This window comes from Podarcis muralis, chromosome 12, assembly GCF_964188315.1.
Source record: "Podarcis muralis chromosome 12, rPodMur119.hap1.1, whole genome shotgun sequence".
NCBI classification, from domain to species: domain Eukaryota; kingdom Metazoa; phylum Chordata; class Lepidosauria; order Squamata; family Lacertidae; genus Podarcis; species Podarcis muralis.
The window spans coordinates 27,361,576-27,377,252 of record NC_135666.1 but is presented as its reverse complement, the minus strand read 5'-3'; the positions used below and the strand labels follow the sequence as shown (position 1 = coordinate 27,377,252).

General features: G+C 39.0%; 1 protein-coding gene across 4 annotated transcripts in view; it reads right to left on the bottom strand.

Annotated features, from left to right (window-relative positions):
• The window catches only part of CDK14 (cyclin dependent kinase 14), a 228,510-nt gene that overhangs the window by 54,461 nt on the left and 158,372 nt on the right, over positions 1-15,677 (bottom strand). For all 4 annotated transcript variants that reach the window (XM_077936922.1, XM_028750584.2, XM_028750587.2 and 1 more), the window contains one exon: positions 5,589-5,728. In XM_077936922.1, coding sequence (XP_077793048.1) covers positions 5,589-5,728 — 140 coding nt within the window. The remainder of the gene's footprint in view (positions 1-5,588; positions 5,729-15,677) is intronic.

The following is a 15,677-nucleotide window of genomic DNA, read 5'->3' as shown; positions in this document are numbered from 1 at the left end:
AAGAGGAGAATTCAGGACACCTTATGCAACCAGCTCCTGATTACATTGCCAATAATAAGAGAGAATATACTATTTCTGTTTTATTGGCTGCTGCCATTCAGGACCTACTAACAGTGCTTGCCTGACTTAGATTCTCTTGGAGTAGCACCTAGCCGTGTTATTTGTTTCTTCATTTTTAATTTCTTTCTAAAAATAAAAAAATCTAAGCCCCAAATGGCAGGGTTCTTAATAAGGTGGTAGAACCACCTTTGATAGCAAAAGGCAACAGGCACATATACAATCTTCGTGCTGGGGTGCCACAGCCTTAAGATTGCAGAGAAGATAAATGCTGCCTGATCTTAGGAGCAAAAGTCAGCATTTCCACTCAGCTCAGTACTGGGGTGGGGCTCTCTGTCTGCTTGCATGGGCCTGCACTGACCCGTTTTATTTATTGTTTGGTTTTCTCTTTGGCTCTGCCCACTTCAGCCTCTGGCCCCACCTACTTCCACCTTTGGAACATGGTACTTGGACATTAAAATCCAGCTCTCAGGCCATGGATTAAATTAATAAGAGTAGCCACAGTAAACATTACAGCTGATTTATGGAGTGTCACCACAAGGATGGGATTCTTTTTAGCAATGTGGTTGTATATGCCATAATGTTTACACTGGCTCCAGCGACTATGGCCTTAGCTCAAGTTCACATTAAATAATCAGTTCTAAAATGTGTTTGCAAATTCATTACAGGATATTGGATATCTCCAACTATAAAAAAAGAAGGACTGCCCACTTGCGGAGTTCTTCACAAGGTCTCTGGGTTAGAAGGAACCGAGTGTATGTGTAGATGAATTCCACGATGAAAGGTCATCATCTTTACCTTTAACATTGAAAAATGTGTATGGTTCCTTACTAGTATTATACTGGATATACTGTACCCACAATTAAAATTAATGCAACATTTAAGTGGGAAATATTTTCAGGTGCATAGAGAAAGCATCACAACTAGTTACCAAAATCACCTAGATTCTAGCCACCAAAATCCCATCAATTCACAGTGTAACCCTTTTTTTGCCAAAATATACAACTTCATTGTTTTTTAAAAACATGATTGCAATTTCTATCCATGCATACCAAATGAAAACAATTATAGTATTTGATACAGGGATTGTCCCTTCTTGCATCTTTATTTATGCTCCATAATGATTATCTGCTAGACACAGAAATAGTGTTTCTGTAACTCTAAAATTTTACTGGAGGCATTTAGCAAAACCTTGCCTTAAAATATAATGATTTTTCATCTTTATTCTCCTCCTTCAAAAGGTTTCACTGCTCCTGATGTTTAACGTTATGCAAAGACGTGTTTCTGCCAATGAATATCGCCTTATGGTTATGCTTCTGCAAATAACCTGCTGTGAGCTGATAAAAGGATTAATGCTGCCAAAATTCTTAATCTGTGAAATTACAAATTAAATTCTCATATTAAAAATACCACCCTGAGGTATTTTTTGTGGTTTTAATTCCCCTCTGGTGTTCTGCATACATTGTGCTTGTTAATGACTAGGACAAGACTGTCTCTGTTGGCAGCCTGCTGTACAGTGATAATGTGTAGGCATTTACTTCACAGATAGAACCGGATTTAACCACCAACTGATAAACTAAGTGGCAAGTGGGTAATAAGTCCATATTAACTGAAAAGTATTACTACAGAATTCAGAATTCATAGACTATCAAAATCCTGGCTAGACTAAAATGTACAGTCAGAAAGGATTGAGATGTCACCAATGTAGAGTGATATTAAGTTATCGTCTTTTAAACTGACTAAAAAAAAAACACCATTGGTATTTTTGTTGTCTAAGTACTCATGAACTAACAAATTAGACTTCCAACAAGATAGCAGACTTCTCAACAAGCATCATTAAATTGCACCTGGGTACTTTGGAAAATTCTGATTAAATCTTGCAATAGGCAAAAGACCCTATGAGTCAAGAAGAGGGTGTACTTAGTCCCTCAAACTGGGGCGGGTTGAAGAATGTAGCATTTGTCTGAAATAAGGCAAAATGCAATGTCTAATTACTGGATGAAAATTTTTCAGTTCCTGAAAATATGAGCTTCTACTAGAGTAGATGTGCATGTTTTTTGGAGGAGGGAGGGGAAGAATAGTATGTTTATGTGAATTACTAAATCTAAACTAAATCTTAATGAGATCCTTTATACCGGTAGTTCTTAGCTGCATCTCTAAGAGGACACTTTGGGAACACAGGAAAATTGGAAGCTGCCTTATACATACTATTAGTTCATCTAGCATATCTCCAGAATTTCAGACACAGGCCTATCCCTACCTGGAGATGCCAGGGATTGAGAGTACCTAAAGCCCATCGACTTCTGAGATCCTTCTCTGACTTTATTTTCCAGAAAATCTCTTTTGGTATCCAGGGGCAACATAAATGGAGTGTGTGTGTGTGTGTGTGTGTGTGTGTGTGTGTGTATCACTGCCATCATAGAAAACCTGTGAGATAGGCTGAGGCGTAGGAACACATAGGCATAGGAACAAGACAGTGTTTAAGTAATTAAATGACAGCTGATTAGCTGCAGGGTTAAGGGAACATAGAAAACTGTCATGCTTACTGAGTCAAGAGTACTGGTTTAACTAGTTCACTGACTGGCAGTGGCTCTCTAGGCTTTCAGACAGGAGTTTTTCTTAGATGCGCCTGGAGATGCCAGAACTGAACCTGGGAGCTTTTGTTGTGGGATGTAATCCACTGGTGCAGTCAAATGCAACATTCCTTATTTCCCTAGAGTGGGCACAGGCAGGGGGACATCCAGTCAGTGTAACTTCCTGTTCCACTGGTCTGGAGCTTCTTCCCCCTGCATGTGACCTGGGAGATGGGCGTGCCTCTGGCTGACTCCATAAAAGAGCAGAGTCATGCAGCCATTTTCTCAGGTCATCTGTTTTGTCTTTCTATTGTCTTGCTGTTCTTTTGCTGCCATGCTGCTCTCTTGCAGCCATTTTTTTTGTCTTAATGTAATTTTGCTCTCTGCTGGCTCTTAGCCAGCAGCCCATGAGTTCCATCTCCATATGAGATAAACTCACAGTTTCTTTGTGTAACTACCAAGTAAAGTCTGCCTTTCAGGGATCAAAATCGTGAACTGAAATGTGGGTAAACTTTTTGTTACTTTACTCAGAAACACTCTTGTGTCTTTATTTTTTTTAAGAGGGATCAAAGGGGACACGAGGAAATAAACTTACCTAAGAGATTCAAACGAATCTGCAAACTAGCTTCCAGCTATATTGAGGGGAATTTGCTCTGCTCCATCACTTACTAGCGTGAGTGAAGGAAGGATAATACTTATTCAATATATCCTTTCCTACTATCCTTAACATCCCCACATTTGTATGTAAGGCACATGCTCTACCACTAAGCCATGGCCCTTCCCTATTGGAGCAATTGGGTCCCATAAGTACCACATTCCACAGTGCCCAAGGGCTGATTTCATACACATATCATGTCAACAAGTTGCGCTGGCTGTTCTCAAGTACACACTTATGCATACAAATGTTAATACAAGAACTGGGTAGTTAGTTTTTTCACAGCAATTGTCATGCCTCCATGATCACAGAACTTTCTGTAAACCAAGTTATTTGCTGTTTAGCGCACACATTAGATCTGTAAATGCCTAAAAAGCTTTGCAACTAGAGATGTAGAATTTCTGAAAAAACTGAAGTCAGGGTGGAGGGAACCTGTTTTGTTTCCTGTTCCCCAACCCCACCCCAAAATATGCAATTCTTATTTTTTTTAGCAGATCAAATGTCACTTTGTTGCTTTAGAATTAAAAGTGTTGGTGCTGACCTTTAAAGCCCTAAACGGCCTCGGTCCAATATACCTGAAGGAGTGTCTCTACCCCCATCATTCAGCCCGGACATTGAGATCCAGTGCCGAGGGCCTACTGGCAGTTCCCTCATTGCGAGAAGTGAGGTTACAGGCAACCAGACAGAGGGCCTTCTTGGTAGTGGCGCCCACCCTGTGGAACACCCTCCCTTCAGATGTGAAGGAAATAAGCAGCTATCCTATTTTTAAAAGAAATCTGAAGGCAGCCCTGTTTAGGGAAGTTTTAATATTTAATGCTGTATTGTTTTTAACACTCGATTGGGAGCTGCCCAGAGTGGCTGGGGAAGCTCAGCCAGATGGGCGGGGTATAAATAATAAATTATTATTATTATTATTATTATTATTATTATTATTATTATTAGGACCTAGCCTTCTGTCAGTTTATGAGCAGGCAAAAGCAATAAAAGCAGGAAAAACCACCAGCATTACAGTAAAAAAAGGAGAAAGTTAGTATGTATTCTATTCATCTAAGTCCTACTCATTGAAATTAGTGAACCTAAGCTGGTAAAGTCTACTAGCTTCAGTAGGTCTACTATGAGTAGGACTAGGACTGAATACCACTCATGTTTCTTTCAGTCCTCCAAAATGTTAAGCACTCATTTCCATTAACAGAGTTGGAAAATTGGGGGAAGGGACCAAGACTCAGTGAGTACTACATAAAATTTAATCAGTCTGATTTCCTAAGCTATGACTACCAGTTCCTACTTTTTCATATTTGTCATCATATTTATCATGTACTTCTAAAAACTGAAGTTTTACCCAGACTGAAACAAGCTTATCTACCCTTTCACATTTCATAGTCCAACATTTTCCCCTTTTTTGGGGGGGGGGAGAACAAAGAGGCTTCTGGGGGGAAATGTCCCCCATTCCCCCACCTAGGCCCTCACATATCTAACTGCAACAGGTCTGAACAAGCCTCGTTATTTCTCCAAATGTGCCTGAGAAATCCAAATAGTATAGTGCAATGGGGTTGAAAGAGAAACGTAACTCACTAAGCAAACGTGACCAGTTAAAAAGGTACATCCTCAAAGTGAAATTGATTTACACCAATTTTATATTGGTAAAATTATACCTGCCACCTCATTCAATGTAAATATGGCTTTGCCTGAATGTGCTGCAATGACTTTTTAAGAACACTAAAGTAAATAAAAAATCCTTGCTAGTTAAAAAGAAAATTGGCAGCATCTTGTTGGGATCATATTACTTATAATAACGTTAATACATTTTGTTTAAAATGAAAAAACAAAGGACAGTATTTGAATGTTGAAAGCATCCTCAAGCTATAAGAAAAAGAACTCAAGTTTATCTTTCATATGTTTAAATCCTGCACATTAATCAATTGTGTGCTTTGTGTTCTTCAGTCTTTTAAATACAAAAATCTTTTTAAAATTGTTATTATTTTGGCATATATAATGTTTGAGAATATCACTGGATTATTGTCCCGTGCACTGCAGCATGTTAAAAAGTGGTGCATATTATGAAGTAAAAAGCACTAAATATGTAAATTATATTTCCCTCTCCCTTCCTTTATGGCATTTCAAATAATTCTCTTTACTGCACATATAATCAAATACAAAGATATATAGCTACATACTGCACAGTAGAGATAGCAAGGGAGAGTCCATTTTTCCTGTGTCAAGCAAAGTATGGAATTTGAACTGCAGAATCACACACACACACATTTCCTTGCCTTTATTCTATGTGGATGTTTTGTTATACTCACTGTCAGTTAGTTCCCATAGCCGTGGGGGCAGGTCACTGAAATACTCATGGCTGAGAGCTGCCTGTGCTGACAATCTGTTCTTTGGGAAACACTGGAGTAATTTGGAGGCCAGATCCTCAGCATGATTCACATAGCTTAGCCTTAAACATAAGCAGAGAAAAATTAGTGAGACAACAAATAAAAAAAGAGAAACTACTCTCACTGGTTATGCCATATATAACGATATCAAGGAAAGCAGAAATATAGAGCCAGGTCCATGTACCTAGCCAAATTCCACCGCTGTATCTTACATGGCTTATTCACAGCCATTGGCAGTAGTTATAGACATTAAAATTTATCATTTCACTTTAGTTACTGTCCTTTTAGTTGTTAGCAGACATTTTTGAAGTAAGCAGAGTGCAGAGACAGTGGCTCCTTGACTTTCAAGATGCTACAAAGCCAAGGACCTTCACCTCTCTGCTACAGTTACTGTAGAAATTCAGTGTCCTCTCAACATTCCCCACCCAACATCTCACATTTCTAAGCAGAAATCTTTGTGGAAGACCCTTACTGCAAAAGGAAGGGCATCTCATCATCTGTGCTTTCTGGTGAATGGAGGGGAAAGCATATAAATGCCCTAACCTTTACAGACCCCCCCCCCTCCAATTCTTCTATCATCATGTTTTCCCAAAGCATAACACATCAAAACCCTGCCAACTGTTCATTCTGTTTGCTCCAGATTTCCCCTGAAGCGAGGGATGCCTACTGATTTATGGCCACCAATGAAGTGATGGGAGCTCACCCTATGGAACACAGTGCTCTGAAACAGATAAAATAGGTTCATACCTCTCGATCCCTCAAATTGTGAAATAAACTTAATTCTGAAAAACTGTGGAATACCTTTTCAAGTAAGTCTATTTGCACTTGATGTAGCAAGAAATAATTTTAGTTTTCTTATGAGATTGGTTTTAGACTGAGATAGGCTTTTGTTTTTGTTTTTACGACACAGCCTAACATTTTGTTAGCCTGCTCTTGAATTTGTTGGTATTTCTATGTAGGCTACAGTCAAGCCATGAGTTTCTGTATCTGTATGTTGGAATCTGGCTACGTTATTATACTTAGTTCCCACCAAAATAAATGGGATAATAATCAGCTTTCATGTCGATTTCAATGGGATCTCAATGCAATTTATTTATAGGTTGGTCCTGTAAATATTTACGCACAAATTAAGTGCCACCAAGTTTAACTGAATTGTTGTAGAGGACATATACAGTTTTTCAAAATCAACTGCTATTCTTTTCTGCATATTCAGTTTGAAATACAAACACAGGCCACAGTGTCACCTACCAACTAGACTCCAGTTTTACAAGAATTTGTATTCAAATGGTGGGAATGGTTCCATTCAGCTATTCTTGACATTTACAAGAAAACACTTCAGAGTGAAGGGCACTAGTAAATGTCAGTACATAGATTGCTCACAAAGACACAGTTGGCAGACAAAGGTAGAGAAAAGCATATTCAAATGTCCACGTATATGGGCTCATAAAATAATTATAATATAAATCTAAGTAACTTGGCACAGTATCCTTGTAGGATTAAGCCAAACACCCATCTCAAATTCAACTGCATGGCTTTAAAGCACCAAAGTATATTTCCAAATATAAGTTAGTAAAGCTATATGCAGAAGTTATCTGATTTTCAACAAGAGCTATTAGGTGTTCATTGCTGAAATAAAACAATTACATCTTTATTAAAAGATTAGTCTTCAAATTTCTTCCCACCAGTAATGTTTCTGTCGCAGAATGGATATAGAAAGGATAAAATGTGTACAATGTATTTCAAATGAGCAGATCTTTTATGCATACTAAAGGAAAGTCAACCACAGGGGAGTGGAATCAGGGGGGAAATTGACTCATTGCATCATAGAACTGGAAGGGACTTCTAAGTTCCTCTAGTAGTCCAACCCCTGCCAGTGCAGGGAAACCACTGCTATAGCACCCTGAACAAGCAGCATTCAGCTTGTGCTTAAAAGTCTCTAATAAAGGAGAATATACAAACTTTGAAGGCGTCAATTCCACTGATGAACAGCTCACACTGTCAGAAGGTTCTTAATGTTTATGCAACAACAACAGCATTATTCAAAAATGCATTTATTGTATTTTGAACCTGTTGGTTTGGGTCCTGCCCTCTAGAGCTGCCTTTCTCAACTTTGTGTCCTCAGATGTTCTTGAACTACAATTTCCATCCTACCTGACAAATGACCAGGAATAATGGGAGTTGTAGTCCAACAACATCTCCCAAGGTTGAGAAAGGCTGCTGTAGAGCAACAGCAAAAAATTGACTCTGATATATACATGTCAGTGTAATCAATGTGATGCCCTCCAGATGGTGTTGCACTACAACTACCATCAACTCCAACCAGCATGACCAATAGTCAGGGATGATGAGGGCTGTAATCCGTCACACTGCTAACTCATATTTAACTTGTAACCTATTAATATTCCTATATCCTTTTCACATGTATTTCTGTCAAGCCAAATGTCACCCATACTTGTTGCTATTTCTTTCTTCCTAATATTTATATACCACCCAGTGGTAAAAGTCCTCTGGCTGGTTCACAAAAAAATAAAATATAAAATACAGAAGGAAACTAAAATCTAACACAGAATAAAACCAGCACCAGAGAATTATATCCAGTACATCAAACATTAAAAACAGTAAAAAAATCTAATCTAAAAAATACTTTCCAAGGTGACTATATTTTAGCTCCAAACGCTTCTCACCTTCAAGCTATTTCATCTGCTACCCACAACAGTGTTCTAAATGCAAGCAAATATGCATCTGAAACTCTCTAAGGGAAGAACCAATTTTTTGGGGGGGAGAGGAACTAGGTTAATGTCCAGAAAGGGTTAAACACCTTTTCCCACCTAAGACTTCTCAACTCATATTTGACAGCTTTTATTTTCTGCTGAGAAAACAATCATCAGCCTGCATTATATGCATCCATAGTTTGTCTCAAATATCTTTAAGATGTACCCAACAATTTACCTACTAGAAGTCAGGCAGCAGTCCTTTATCAAAGACAAACAATATTTAATCTTAGTCTCTATACATAAACTGACAAACCACCAAAGAAACTAGCTACTGAATCTAACATGCACCTTGCTCTACTTGGTGTCAGAGTAGAATTTAATAGAATATAATTGTGTGTCTAAGGCACTGCAGCATGTTTCATTTCTCAGCAGTCTATACTGGTATGTGTGATACAGTAAGCTTCAATGCTGATGCTTCACTTGCTTCCGCACTAATTAGAAAGCAATAGTGGTTGGCCACGATAGCATAATTGCAATGGAGTGCTTTTACAGATGAGAACAATCAAGTACTTACTACAGTTGTGACCATTCAATAATGTAATTAGCACTACTGGAATGATCTTTAGAACAACCTAATCTGCAGGTATCTGAAAAATGACCAATACCATTTAAAATGTCTTAAGAGCATGTTTAAAGACAGGAGTGCCTGGCGTGCTCTGGTCCATGGGGTCACGAAGAGTCGGACACGACTAAACGACTAAACAACAACAAACAAAGAGCATGTTTGGCTGAATTGGAAGTTAACTGCAACTGTTCCTTAACACAATTTGCAAATAAGCTGTTGGCTTATTATTGCATTACTCCCCCCCCCCCTCACAAAACTCTTGATCACAAGCATTTGATTTAATTTCATAGAGAGCAGACTGGGTTTCTTCCTATTGCAAAGAGGGTCAATTCTTGGTCAAGCTGAACATGACTAGGATTACTGAAGCCCTCAAAGGGAAAAAAAGATTTGGGCATGTGCACTGAACCTCTGAACTTATGGTGCTTTGCTGGTTAAATTAAATAAGGGACAGAGGTCAAGTTCACTTTCAAAATCAAGGCCTGGTTAAAAAACAAAGATTAATCCTGTATATATTTTTGACAGCAAATTAGGAGAGCACTTCTGAAGGTTACCCACAACATGCCAGCATTTTCTGATTCAACAAGTACTACAACCCACTCCTTTGCTGGTGAAACTCAAAACAACATATTCAGAACACTTTGAAATACTGGTTGTTCAATTAAAAAATATCACTATGTCTGACTTCAAAATTTCCTTAGTTTGGCATTATCCCTGCTTGAGAGAAAAAAGTAGCTATACCAATGGGAAGACTTGAATGGCAACCAGCTAATATACTCAATTCCAAGAATTTTAGTCTTCAGCAGTTTTCTGTTTAGAGTATCAGCACAATTTGAACGCATCAACGTAAAGATCTAAAATCTGTAAAATTATGCCACCAGAAAGAGTACACTATGAATAGCTCCACTGAAATAAAATGACTAGTCCAAACTAGAAAGCAATGGCAGAAGTTTATAGGAACAAAAGGTTCTCTTAGCAGAGGTGATGCTACCCTATGATACTCCAATTATTGTTCGATTCTAATGAGTCCCAGCCAGGAGGGCCAATGACAAGGGAAGATGAAGGGCCACAGGGTAGCCATCTCCATCTTACCACAACAACCAATGTCCTGTTCAGAAAATCTGTTGCTTCCAGCACTTAGGAAGAAGAGTCTACTTTGCCATTAACATTTTGAGTATCTTATTCAAGCAGAAACAGAAACCATGTGGTACAGCTCTTAAACTATTGTACTATACAGGGAATACCCATGAGGCAAGGTGAGGATCCACAGGGGCAGCAGAGCCAGCCTCCAAGGAATGCATCACCCACTGCTGCTGCTACCATTGTGGTCAAATCTCCTCATGCCACCTCTACAATGGCCTCTTGGAAAATAGGAGCTGCTGGTCTCCTGTAAATTTTTATTCCCCCTCGTTTCTGATGTATTCACTCACCCCTTCTTCCTGGGAAGGGGCAAAATTTTGTGGTTTGCCTCAGGCACCAAAATGTATTGGGCTAGTATTAGTACCATAGTTTATTTTTATTATAAAATCAGTATAGAATGCCCTTGAGATACTGTTATGAAGCGGTTTAAGATGTAGTAAATAAAACTATCATGCTCTGTTGATCTATTAGATGCTCTGAGCCCACAGTATTTTAACTATGTTAGTGTAAACAGTAAATGTTACTGGTATGGAGTTACTTAATAAGTATTTCACATTTTTAAAGAATTTACTTACAACTTAAAGACTTATCCAATTTTGTATTGTGGCCCCACAAGGAAAAGGGGATATAAAGGAGATTTATAAAATTATCAGTGGGAGAAAGTGGCTAGAGATGCGCTATTCTCCTTCTCTCATTATACTAGAACCTGGGATCAACTAATGACCCTTGTGAGATTCAGAACATACAGAAGGACATACTACTTCACATAGCATGTAGTTAGGACTTTGCTACAATAAAATGTGGTGATGGTCAATATCCTAGATGCCTGTAAAAGAGGATTAGACATGGAGGATAAGGTTATATACATACTACTTCCAGAATCAGCAGCAGCATGCCTCTGAATAACAGTTGCTCAGGAATAAAATGGAGAATGAGATATTGCCCCCATTTCTTCCTTGTGGGCTTCCTTTAGGGCTTAATAGAATCATAGAATTGTAGAGTTGGAAGGGATCCCAAGGATCATTGAGTTCAATCCCTTGCATTGCAGGAATATGTAGCCGGCCCATATGGGAATCAAACATGCAATCATGGCGTTATCAACCCCATGCTCTAAGCAACTGGGAGTGGCTTCTGACTGGCCACTGTGGAGAGGATACCAGACTTTGGTAAGATTCAGCAAAGCTTTTCTTTTGTTCTTATAGAAGATTCTCAGCACACGTTTTAAGTATTTGTAATGTATAACTGTGTGTGTGTGTGTGTGTGTGTGTGTGTGTGTGTGTGTGAAGTCCACAACACTTTAAAAAGTGGTAACATTCAATGATGTTCTTGATAGTTGTTGTACCTTTCCTGGTACATGATCTTAAGGAGCTTGTTTTATCACGTTGGCCACTGACCATGGACTATTTTGAGTACATGCAAGTGATTAAATAATAATGAACACCATAGTAAAATATACAATTCTTGCTGCCTATAAATAAAAAATCTATCATGTGGAAATAAGCCTCTGACATCAAGCAACCATGTATTAAATGAAAGTGCTGGGGAAATAATATCCTCTCTTGTCTCTTGTCAATATTTGTCACAATTTTGCTGCTCTTCTTCCTGATGCTTTCTGAATAGCCTTTATTGTGTAAACTGGAACTGTGAAGCACAAAAATGTGGTGGTATTTGTCAAAGCTTAAAGAAGGGACCTAGTTCACATTTAAGGATTTGGACTGTGAGAACAATGCCATTTCAAATTTTACATTTAAAAAAATATATCGGAGAGAAAAATGTGTTTTTCAAGATACTTTAATTATATAGCATCCTCCAGCCCCTCACCACTTTGGGATCTAGAAAGATTTCAACAATGACTTCCTTTCAATTTGCACACCAGTCAGTCAGTTATCTTAATTCTTTCAGCATTCCAGTTCTTCTAATATTATTCATTATTGCATACGAGGGGGGAAAGATTACTTACACCATTACGGATTTTTTTTGAAAATGTGCAAGATTTGTAGTGTGAAGGTTGCAGGCTAGCTATGAACATAATTTAAATGGAACACTACAACTCTGTGGCTTCTCTTAATTAGAAGCTGCTCTTTTCTATATATATATATATATATGCATTAAAGGGTACATCTCTTCTAACCTGGAGAGGGCTTTAAAGTCCTCCTTTGTCCATCACAGCAAACTGAATAGAACAGCTTTAAAAAATAAACAGAGCTAAAATAATTACTAAAAACATCATTTTATAGGCTATTATTTCTCCAGTAAAGAGAGAATGAATCTTTAATCCTGAGCAAAAACTCTTCAAGGTTTATGTTCTCTATAAACCTTTCACTGAGAATTTAAAATATATGTTACTAATGCAATAAATGCCCTAACAAATATATCAGATTTTTCAGTTAATGCTTTTTACAGGCTTAAACTAAACTGAGTAAAAGAAAATCACCTTTTACAGTCTGACTCTTAAAGGAAGAATGCCTTTTTGTTATGCTTTTTAAAGAAGGCATGGTGAATTTATATCAACTTCACTGAATCTTGGGCATGATAAAGGGGGGGGGGGTAACACTGCAGTTACCATTCCATAGTGCACTTTCTTCACATATTTATTTCCTCAGTGACTGGACATGAGCCAAGGAGGAGCAAAAAAGGGGGAAATAAAAACTCCACAGGAATATCTGAAATAGTCTTAGCACATCATTCACTGCAGATCCCCCCTCCCTTCCAATGCACACACATTTGCTCTTCAGTAACTTCAATTGTTGGGCTTCAAAAGAAACTAAAGGAGAACATTGGATTTTAAATTTCTTACTGGTGAAAACGCTATGTCTCTAGCAAAGTTATCCTATTAAATCACTCTAAATGAAAGTGTGGCTGCCGTTACGAGCTGTCCAGGTTTTCATCTTTAAAATCAGCTCTGCTCTTACTAAAGAAACATTAGAACTCATAAATCTCATTCCCTGTCTCCTTTCTTAACATACAGAACTTGAAAACTCTTAATTTCATTATAATGTAAATAAGAACTGGTGTGTGTGTTCAGCAACTCCAGCAAGAGCTTCTGCCCTAAAAGGGTGAACCTATGCAGTCACTGCAGCCAGTGAGCATTCATCATTGTTAGCTACAAATCTTTCCAGCAGGGGATTTAGGTCTGTCACACTTGGAAGGGGGTTCTTGTCCCTGCCACATTAATCTTTTTTATTTCTTTTATTTAGTATCAAGTCAGGCTAATGAAGAACGTTTAATGATATAGAAAAATAGGAGTATTCCTTATTACTTCACATTCTTTATTTAACATACATGGCACTTCATTTGATTTGTATCAACTATCCCAAAGTTTCAAAGCTGTTAGCAACATGAGTCTTATCATCATATCCGTGGTCACAAAAAACAGCTACTCTACTGTGTCCAGAAGGCATTCTTATTTCAGCTCCAGTAAGAAGGATGCCTTACAGGCTACTTTGCATAGATGGGCAAACTCAATAGGATGCAGTAATTTTAGGAGTTGCAATGGAACATGGTGGGACGCGGGTGGCGCTGTGGGTAAAAGCCTCAGCGCCTAGGGCTTGCTGATCGTCAGGTCGGCAGTTCGAATCCCCGCGGCAGGGTGCGCTCCCGTCGTTTCGGTCCCAGCGCCTGCCAACCTAGCAGTTCGAAAGCACTCCCGGGTGCAAGTAGATAAATAGGGACCGCTGTATAGCGGGAAGGTAAATGGCGTTTCCGTGTGCTGCGCTGGCTCGCCAGATGCAGCTTGTCACGCTGGCCACGTGACCCGGAAGTGTCCTCGGACAGCGCTGGCCCCCGGCCTCTTAAGTGAGATGGGTGCACAACCCCAGAGTCGGACACGACTGGCCCATACGGGCAGGGGTATCTATACCTATACCTATAATGGAACATAGTATAGTGAGAAGTACGGTATATTGGGTTGAGACTAGGCTATTTATACAATTTTATTTAAGATTTGCAGGCTGCTCGCTAGCTAGCAAGGCCCTGTGGCCTCTAGCAATAGAGTATACCAGAAAAAAAGCCAAGCATTAACATGCTACAACAAAATAGTCTTCAAAAATCTCAAGGACAATCAGCAATGTCATTCCACACCAGTGGTGGCAACCAGTTGGTGCTGACTGTCACAGTGTGGCAGCAGAGGAGGAGAGAGCTTCACGTTATTATCTTTAAGTGCTGGGAAGCAGTGGTGGAGCGCCAATGCATCGTGTCAGTAGCTTGTGCTCACTACCAGGACAGTTCAATGTGCTTCCATAGTGCAGGTTGTAGTACCCCACATCTCCACTGCGGTCTCTCACAGTCGCCAAAAGCCATTGCAGTAAAAGGTAAAGGACCCCTGGATGGTTAAGTCCAGTCAAAGGCGATTATGGGGTTGCGCCGCTCATCTCGCTTTCAGGCCGAGGGAGCTGGTGTTTGTCCACAGACAGCTTTCTGGGTCATTTGGCCAGCATGACTTAACTGCTTCTGGCGCACCGGAACACCCTGACAGAAAGAGCGCATGGAAACACCATTTACCTTCCTGCCACAGCAGTACCTATTTATCTACTTGCACTGGAATGCTTTCGAACTGCTAGGTTGGCAGGAGCTGGGACAGAGCAATGGGAGCTTACTCCGTTGCAGGGATTTGAAGCGCCAACCTTCCGATCGGCAAGCCCAAGAGGCTCAGTGGTTTAGACCACAGCGCCACCCGCGCCCCTATCTGCAGAAATCCAGTTTGAAGGTAACTAACTAATCCACAATAGCCAGGTATCTGGCTTTCAGAAAGGGATACAGCTACCAAATCAACATAGGCAATTAAAAAAGCACTCCAGGCCCCCATTGCCACCTGATTAAAGCAGTGAATACAGGTTCAGGAGTATGCTCAAACTACAAACCTAGTTCTTAAGGGGGAGTCTAATTTCACTGAGAACAGACAACATAATATTCATATTGACAAAATCTTATGCCATCAAGAAGGAATCTGATAATAAATATTTCAGATATGAGAGTAATTAGGAAGCAGTCAACATTTATTTTATAACTCAGCCTGAGGACAAAAAAAGCTGCTGAGGGCTATAAACAAATGTACTACATTTGGTGAGATTACTCTGAAGTAAGTTGCTTCTAGGCTTGAAGATTCCTCATTAAAGGGAAATAAAAAGGCATAAGAAGGCATATGGCTGACATCTTATCTTGGTTTATGCATTGAAGGATTTAAGATTCACAAACAAAAAATGTGGTTGGTTTCACTGAATTTATGACCGAGTATTTCTGCAATGTGGAAATGCTGTAGAATCAATAGTCTGAGAAGCAAGTATTTTAATAATAATAATAATAATAATAATAATAATAATAATAATAATAATTTATTATTTATACCCCGCCCATCTGGCTGAGTTTCTCCAGCCACTCTGGCGGCACCCAATCAAGTGTTAAAAACAGTACAGCATTAAAGATAAAACATTGCACTTTGCAGTGATTGTCAACTACCTGATTACAATTGATAGTCATGATGATTCTCCATACCTAATTTGAAAGATTTTTTTTTTATTTTTTTTTGGTAAAAACACA